Source organism: Macadamia integrifolia, unplaced genomic scaffold (genome assembly GCF_013358625.1).
Source record: "Macadamia integrifolia cultivar HAES 741 unplaced genomic scaffold, SCU_Mint_v3 scaffold1493, whole genome shotgun sequence".
NCBI lineage: Eukaryota > Viridiplantae > Streptophyta > Magnoliopsida > Proteales > Proteaceae > Macadamia > Macadamia integrifolia.
Window position 1 is genome coordinate 126,635 of NW_024868228.1, and position 9,318 is coordinate 135,952.

The following is a 9,318-nucleotide window of genomic DNA, read 5'->3' on the forward strand; positions in this document are numbered from 1 at the left end:
GGGGGGGGGGGGGGGGGAATATGATTATATGCTACAAAATTTAAGCAAAGCAACAAAACATTCCAACAAAAAGGAAAAGGAAATATAATTTAAATGCTTATCAAACATAAACATGATATTGTAGGCGTACATAGAAGTCTAGACGAGTACTCCCCATCCATCTGTATTGCTCAGACTCTATATCAATATCTGCCACCAGACCTGACATTGCCACCCAACCCCCAGGAATCACCCCCAATCCAGAGAAGGAAAAAGTAAGTAGAAGTAATAATTAGCTGAGACAAGATGACTCTAATAAAATGATGGATGCGGGACCTCTTAAAACTGCAACACCAAAAAAATTACACCAAAGACATTATTCGAATTGAACTGATATACTAAGTTCAGTATAAAAAATACTTTTGGGCATACCCCATGCAAGCATAAGAACGCTAAAAAATTTGGTCTCCCCTTGCAAGATTGTAGCAACATCAAGTGATACCCTGTGACCTGCACATTAATAAATTCAAAGAGTTAAAATCACAAGTTGCAAGAAACCATACAGTTCAAGAAGAATCAGAGCAAAAATACACAGGAGGGAAAATTATTCAATTATTCATTCTGCAGCTGAGAATTATATACTATTACGCAAAGGGGAAAAAAGGATTATAATAGATTTACCACAATGAAATGGAAATTGCTAAAAGGAACCAAGTGTAACAGCAGATAACCTCGAATAACTGTAAGAACAGCATTAGTCACTGAACAGGGATCACCAACTGAATCCAGAACCGATTTTATCATACCATTTCCTGTACCTGCATCCAAAAGCATTATTTCTCAAACTAGTATGGTAGAGAGATACACCACATTTTTAAGAAATTACTTCCAAGCCCAACTCATCAACCATTCATCCTCTCATTGCAAAGGGGAGGCAGCATGTCAGGTTGCATATTGTTAAAGTTCTTTATGTTTACCGCAAGGAGGTATTTCTGTGCTATTCTTTTTCTTAAGGACTTTATTGTAATTAGAGGAAATTACATTCCCCTCCCCTAGACTATGGCATAATAGCAAGTTCCCCCCACGTACTTTCATAAATACCAATCCCCTTCCCTCTAGTTTGAAGATTCTTTCAATCGTACCCCTTCTGTTAGATAGCCTTGTTAAGTGATGATGTCATCCTTAAGACATTATATTTCATACCGGAATTACCCTTCCCACACGAAATAAGCTTTAGAGCCCTAAAAGGCTGAAACTCACCCCTTCCGTTAGAGAACGAAGGTCTAAAACAGAAGCCCCTTCTTCATCGTTGTGGTTTTGTGCATCCCCGGCTGTGCTCCGCCAGTGGAATGGAAGAAGCCCTGTTACTACTCTTCCACCAAAGAGGCAATCACTAGCAGCGGCAAGATCCTATTATCGGAACAAGGGGAGTAAAAAATCGTGTGCCTTAGCTCCAGTAAGTTGCAGTGGGAGGATATCTCCAACATGCTATATACCTGTCCTTCGCTAGTGTTCGATCTTTTGGAATCCACAGTCAAGGAGCTGAAATGCCTCAAAATGGAGGCCGCCACCACCGTCCAGCTGACTCGTGAGAGGACTAAGAATGAACTGTGAGATTGACATTCACCATCAACTCCACCATTGGAAGGCAGCGATCCCATCCCATTCCTCCATGGTCTGATTGTGATCGTATGGCCTGCACTTCTTGGAGTACTTCTTCCTCGTTCGAAGAGACCCCACTATCCGTCCGAGCCCAAGTCCGAAGGGTAAATTTCAATTCAATACTCAACTAAATTTACTCCATACTCAAAAGACTTTACACTTGTTACACTTGCGTTTAGTGTTTCATAAATACCAGCTAAAGTACTTACTGGAGTAGTTAATGGCAGACAAGAGTAAGATAGTAGGAGAAGATGTGTTGTTTATACATTGTTTCATCTCATCGTCGGAATTTTGGACAGAATCATTGTTTCCAAGATGTGTTGTTCATTCATGGGTTCATCTCATCGTCAGCATTTTGGATGGAAACACGGTTTTCCAAGATGTGTTGTTCATTCATGGGCTCATCTCGTCATCCGCATTTTGAACGGAAACACTGTTTTCAACTTTTCCGATGGGGCAAGATCGAAGTACCGGTTGTTTGCCATGGATCTGCTAGGGTTCGGGAGGAGTCCCAAGCCAACAGATTCTCTCTACACGCTAAGGGAGAAGAGAGCAGGTCCAAAGATGAAGAAAAGAGAAGGAAGTATATGTAGATGCCACAAGGCTATATCGGTCTTTTTACAGACCAGTTTAACACCATTAGTCACTTATGGAACGATTGAAAGAATCTTCAAAGTAGGGGGAAGGGGATTGGTATTTATGAAAATACGTGGGTGGAACTTGTTATTAGGCCATAGTCCAGGGGAGGGGAATGTAATTTCCTCTTGTAATTATTATGATTTTTTACTGCTCACACTTAGAACATTCAGTCCAACTGTGAGACCTATTTTCTCTGTTGCGGTTCTCCTCTTCTCTTCTTTTCTCTCTTTTCTTTTGTATGCATAGGTACTGGATCTAGCCATGATTCTGTCACAATGTATAAGAGGTTCAAGGAACCAATACCTGAATCTTTGTTCCTGGTATGAGAATCTCTTTTGGGTTCCCTTTATTGTGGTTTTGCAGCTCTTTATTGTGGTTTTGCAGCAACCTATGCTGCGCTGTTTGCAGTGAAATCCTAGTTCTTAGAATAGGAAAAACTAGGGTTTTTTTGGTTGGTATCTCATGAATCCCTGCTGACATAACATGAAGATTTATGTCCTTGTTTCTCTCTTGTGACTCACTACTCTCTGCAACCTGCGGTTGCTATGTTTTTTCTTCCTGTCCCACATGACACGGCTTCTGTTTCTTGGAGTAATTCTGATCTGATTACCTTCTACAACCTGCGAATGGTGTTGAATTCTGTTTATGAATGATTGCTTGCTTGATTCTGATCTCTTTTCCTGCTATTCCTTGGCTATTTGTTATCTCTATGACTGATATATTTGAAGATCCAGTCGTTAGATCATCGGTTCAAAGTGATAAAAGTGAACAAATGAAAGCAAGATGAGAGAAAAGAAAAGAGGACAGCGGAGGAGAGAAAGAAGAAGAGAGTGTGTGCAATGCTTGGGGAAAGATTGATTTCTCCCCCCTATATAAACCAACTTAGAAATGACAAGTAGAATACATTAATACACCTCATACTACCAGAAGAGCACCTAAGGAGGTAAAAAGGTAACCATAAAAACTTATGACAAAATACCTTTAATACTCATATTACTTGAACTCTTAACACTCCCCCTTAAGCTAGAGAATAAATGTTATAAATGCCAAGCTTGCTCAATAAGGGGCACTAAACCGGGGAGAGTTAATCCCTTTGGTGAAAATATCAGCCAACCGGTTGCCTGTCTTAACAGAAGGAGTGCAAATGTAGCCAAAGTCAACTTTTTATTCAATGAAACACCGATCCACCTCAATGTGCATTGTACGGTCACAAGATTATGAGCTATACTTATACCAACTTTGTTATTACGATAAAGCCGTATAGATCTCTTAGTATCAAACCCCAATTCTTAGACCAACCTTTTCAACCATAAAAGTTCACATATTCCATTAGCCATGGCTCTAAATTTTTTCTATGCACTTGATATAGTCACAACAAACTGTATTTTTCTTTTTCATGTAAACAAAGTTACCACCAACAAATGTGAAATATCATGATGCAGACCTTTGGTTAGAAAAAAATCCTGCCCAATCAACATTAGTGCAGCCTTCAATCCTCAAATGGTTGTGTCTAGTACACAATAGCCATTTTCTTGGACTAAACTTCAAGTACACTTAGAATGATACAAAACATCCAAAGGGCTAATGCCCACTCTTTGGGAGCATGCAAAGATTGACTCACTACAATAGTTTAAGTGATATCAGGGTGAGTTACAAAAAGATAGATCAGCTTCCCCACTAACCTCTGATACTTCCCTGAATCAATTAAAGCTTCTCCACAGTCTTCACCTAACTTGTGATTTGTTGTTGGTTTACAACCCAACAATCCTGTTTCTTCCAACAAATCCAACACAAGCTTCCTCTGACAAATATTTATTCCCTTTTGCAATCTTGACACTTCAATACCCAAGAAATATTTCAAGGGTTGAAGGTCCCTAATCTCAAATTGTTGAGCTAGGTAAGACTTAAGACTCTTCATCTCTTCCCGGTCATCTCCAGTAACCACAATGTCATCCACATAACCAATTAGTGATATAATGGTACATTCCTCTGATGGGTAAATAGAGTATGGTTAGCCTGACTCTGGAATAGCTTGTCCAAACCTCTAAAATCAAGCTTCAGGGATTGCTTATAACCATATAGAGTTTACTTACAATGGCATAGCAATTAATACAAGATATTCAATGGTTACACAATTTTACAGAAATCAGAGGTACTAGTCTATATCAATGAGCCAAAAGCACCTGGTTTTCTATAAGGACAGAAAATATTTCAAGAACATCTACTTCCAAGGATTAAATATCATTTCCACTTAATTAAAAAAAAGTAGTAGCAAATATCGGATGAGAACACACACAGCCTGGTACAGTGTGTGTGTGTGTGTGTGTGTGTGTGAGAGAGAGAGAGAGAGATTTAACTCAAATTCTAACCTCCAAAGTCAAACTCTATTCTAGAAGCTACCAGGTGTTGGTGCTCTTGTAAGCATATAATACCATAGAGGTGCAAGCACTAAGCCTGGTACAGTGCTTCCCAAACATATGATGAGCATAAGACCCTTTCACAAACAAGAGCATAACATATGCATTGACACACACTCACTCACACACACGGAAATCCAAACACAAATTAAGGAAGGAAGGACAACTATAATACTTGAATACTCTAAACATTTCAATAAACTAACCAGCTGGAATCATCCCAAGGGGCATTTTTCTTGCAACTTCCCAATCTTCTCGTTGAAGCAACCCATTTACTACCTACTATACAGTGCACAGTTTGTCAGAAAAAGAAAAGGCAAACTAAGTACCAAAGTCTAGAAATTAAAGAAGGAATTCAGACCTGTACCCAAAAATAAACCACAAAAGATCATGTCTAGATCCCTGTTAAGATTCAGACGCCACGTGACAGAAGTTCTGGTGACCCAAGATGATTACAAAAGCTAAGGAATTGTACCAATACGTTCAAGCTTCTAACATAAGAATGTCTACTGGAAAAATTGCAGTACATTTAAGTACATAGACAGGCTAGACATACTCCTTTCAATTGGGAAAACAGGAGATCTGCTACAGCATTTCCATCCAAAATTCATTTTATCTAGGGAATGAGACCATCTGATCTATCAAAATCTCTGAATATTGAGAATCCCATGGATGGTGTATGTAAGCATGCATGTTTCCCATGTACCATATGCCATTAGTAGGTTAGCGATGGTCTGTCCATCAAGAAAACCTACCCTGCCTTCCTCCTCCCTGCCTTTCCATGCATAAGGAGGTCAAAGCCATTTACCAAATTTCCATGCACTACCCTTATTAATTAAACTTGATGGACTATTTAAATTAAATAAATTAATGAAGTAGATAAATATGAATGGTCAACACTTGAATGACTCTAAATACAACATAAGAATGGGTTTCTATGCAAATGCCATAATGTTTCTTCTCATTTTTCACCTTCCAATTGAAGGATCAATTAAGTTTGGTGATTTTAATTTCAACAGGAGTTCTGTGCAACTTATTAACTTATTTCCACGATTCAACTTATTATGTTGAGGAATTTCCCATTTTATTTGGCTTGCCCGAGTGAATCATCTGTTGCAACTTAAAGAGGTTATCTAGGATTATAGAACCTTTTCTTTCGTTATGTGTAGCAGAAAATACAGAGGGGGTCTTGCCCCTTTTAAGGGGCCGATTTATAGGGTGTGTTTATTAAGTCATTTTGAGGGTGCAGTATAGTTTTATTGGTTTGGTCAGGTAGGGGATAAATAGTTTTCCATTCATTACGTCTGTTGCCTTCCTCTTGTCTCCTATATTTTGTCTATGTTCTTGTATTACTTTTTCAGTTCTAATAAATTTCCTCCATTATGGTTGATAAGAAAGAAAACTGTGCCAGTGGGGGCTATACAGTGCCAATTTACAAAGAGGGGATGCATTTGTGTGGGGGGCCACATGCTTTAGGATTAAGGCATAGGGCACAGATGAAACCATTTGGCACTACAAAAGTGCAGGGTAGTCAGGTTGGTCATCTTCTAATACTTTATTTTATTAAAGTTCCCATGTTTGGACTGGAAATGGTATCTCTATAATGTTGTGGCACGGGTTCATGTTAGGTACTAAGAATTAATCACTTATATTCTTACTAGGGGCTGGATTCTATTGAGTTAAGTTTATTTTCCTCTGGTGCTAAGTTGTACTGGATCTACTTTTAGTGCGTTTATTGAAGAAAGTGAAGAATTTTGTGAAATTTTCTCCAAGCCTTTGTTTGGGGATAAAATTTGTTTTCGTTCTGCTCTACTTTCATTTTAGTATAGAGGTTTTCCATTAACCACAACAAACCCAAGATCATGCCTAACAAGATTTGCTGAAGTATGGGTGATCAAAGTCAATGTGATTTGGGAGGAAATCTAAACAAGAAATAGTGACAAGTACCAGCCTCTTATGGGATCTCTATTCTTTTTAGAGTTATGATATTTTTCTACAATGAATTTTTGAGGATCATATTTTTACTTGCTATTTTATAATGAATACATTCGCATTTGAGCACAGAGTTTGAGAGTCTATGACTCTATGCCCCCCCATAGTTTTCATGATGTTAAGATTAGCCAAGGTGGTGACCAGCATCCTTGAGGCCTAGTTGAAGTCAGAGCACACAAGGCAAGGCCTTACCACCAATATTTTATGCATATTCCAAGTATGTCTTCCAATTCTGGGTATTTTTGTTATCCTTTCCCTTTCTTCTTCTTTTTTCTCCTCGGTTTGGTCTAGGCACCTTTACACTTAAGGCGAACAGTTTCCAAAGACATTCCAAGTGACCTTGTGGTGTAAGCAAGGCCTTGATAGACAAAAATGCTATACCTAGTCTACCTATGATAATATCTCTGCTTTTACATTCAAAAGATTTTTATTATTTTTCCCATTGCATTTTTTGAGGATTATATTTATTCTTTTTTTTTTTTTTTTAAATCCATCTTTGAATGAACAAATTAATGTTTTAGCCAGGGTCCATGTAGCGCATGTGCCCTGCTCTAGTCAAAGTAGTAAACAAAGAACTCAGGCTTATTGTATCAACGATGCAATTTAGCCCTATAGTTGATGCAGCAAAGAATAGATATTTTCATCTATTCGAAAAATAAGCATATCCAACTACCTCAACTAAGATACCATCTCCACTGACGCATACAATCCCATCATATTTAGAGAGATCCAATGTTTGAGCCATTTCTTTTGCATGAAGCTGATATTGAGTTTCTGAAACATTATTGGCAAACTAGAATCAGGCCCACAAAAGGAGTATGAGTTGTCTTTAGAAATAATAACAGGTGTGAGGAAGATAACCTTGTAATGAATATTCAATATTAGCAGCAACTAGAAGGGGTTTAACTTCATCGTGGAAAAGTTTCGTGGCAGATCTCTTCCCACCAAAAGGGTTCACGATGATGAACAACCTTTTTGGTCGATCTGTTACAAAGGTAAAGATGACAACTATACAATTAATTAAGCCAACAATTTTAGCATGAAAAATGAGAGAATGAAACTTCAGCCTTCTAAGTTACACATGAAAGAAAAAGAAATTGTTTTCTAATGGTCCTACTACGCCTGCTTTCTTTGTGTGAGAGAGCTGCTCAATCTTCTCCACACTTGTACAAAGGCCATCCTGAAGGACTTGGATTATTTATCTGATAAGGAGTTGGAAAGTGAGAAGAAAAACCTATATGCTATAAATGCTTATTGTATGGACCCAGTATTGCATACAGGACGGCTGCAGGGCAAGGGAATTGTTTATTTTTGGGCTGCAAACTCTGATGAATTCCAAGGCAACTACTCTTCAGGGATTAACACTAACTAGAAGAACATTTCAACGAAAGGGTCTACCTCTCTTGGCACCTCATACGGCACAGTGAAGCAGGTGAATTTCCCACCTTTTGGCCTTTTCTCTTCCCTTCGATCAATAGAAACTTCATGTAATTTGACTAATTTCAGGGGGAGAGAGAGAGATTTTAGTGCTCGCAGCAGAATACAATCTCATCATACCACCAATTTTTCAGAAAAAAACGGACAAGAATTTCAAAATTCACCAGCAATTTCAAGAAAAGAGTATCGGAAAGTAACAGACCGAGAGAGTCGATGTATTCCTGAAGCTTCTGGCACCAAAGCTGATGCGACTCCTCCGTCAAAGGCTCCAACACGATATCCCTCCTCCCTTGACCTTTAGCCTCATCACACACAACGCAGTGAAGCACAATCCAATTCTCGACGAAAGCCCGAATCGTGATCTTAGAACCTTCGACGGTGAAGCCCAGAAGCTCCTTATCAAGGTTCAAGCAGCGTTTTCTGTTCTCCGTCCACCGAAGCTTTCCGTCGCTAGAGAGCGTCGCCGGCGTCAAAATCCCATTGACGCGCACCCGCTCGAATAGACTGAGGCTTTCTGCTTCTCCCTCCATCTCCATCTTTGACCGTCTCACACACGCTTTCCCCTCACCCCAACTGTTCGTTCGGACTTGTCTTATGAAAGGGAAAAAGGCCAAATGGTTTCGGTTTGACCTGTTAGAAAATGTCAGATAAATCTAAATGGACCCGGGGGAGCAGGAGAGGTGGCTGTGTGTAGAGAAAGAAGGTTTCTTTTTTGTTTTTTTGGTAGAAGTAGAGGAAGAAGGTTTCAATGATTGGAGAGTTTGGTCGGCGCGGTTCCTCTCCAGCCATAGGAGAAACAAAACAGAAGAATGAGAGAAGAGTGGGAGGGTGGTTTCAAAAATAGGAATCGGTGATGGAATTGATGTATCAATTCCAATTCAGATCGGTTTGGAGTCGGTCCCAATAACAAAGGGTTTTGAATGTAAAGTAAAATGAAATTTTATAACAAAATATGGAATGATTTGAAGTTAATGTTAAAGTCACATGGGTAATGATTACATTATTTTCTTTTTTAAGTATGAAAATTTTACTTTCCTTCCATTTAATTTCCCTTACAACCAAACATAGCCATCGGGTTCACATCCCACATCTCAGGCTTTGTTTCCTATGTACTTTCAAGTAACTGGAGAGGATCCTTTTGCGGGGTTTGGTTTGGATAATTTGGTAAGTTCATGCGCTTTTTCTGCAGAGA

At 38.9% G+C, this 9,318-nt stretch overlaps 1 protein-coding gene across 2 annotated transcripts in view; it reads right to left on the reverse strand.

The window, feature by feature from the left end:
* Positions 1-8,906, reverse strand: part of LOC122063922 (sphingosine kinase 2-like) — a 14,858-nt gene extending 5,952 nt beyond the window's left edge. Inside the window, exons 1-7 of one of the 2 annotated variants that reach the window (XM_042627603.1) lie at positions 8,329-8,906; positions 7,551-7,673; positions 7,363-7,463; positions 4,904-4,976; positions 711-797; positions 412-489; positions 131-201 (exon numbers count right to left, since the gene is read on the reverse strand). In XM_042627603.1, the coding sequence (XP_042483537.1) occupies positions 131-201; positions 412-489; positions 711-797; positions 4,904-4,976; positions 7,363-7,463; positions 7,551-7,673; positions 8,329-8,662 (867 nt within the window). In that variant the 5' untranslated portion in view covers positions 8,663-8,906. Of the gene's footprint in view, positions 1-130; positions 202-411; positions 490-710; positions 798-4,903; positions 4,980-7,362; positions 7,464-7,550; positions 7,674-8,328 lie in introns of those variants that run through there. The other variant, XM_042627604.1, reaches the window with a different exon arrangement.
* Positions 8,907-9,318: the final 412 nt, after the last annotated feature.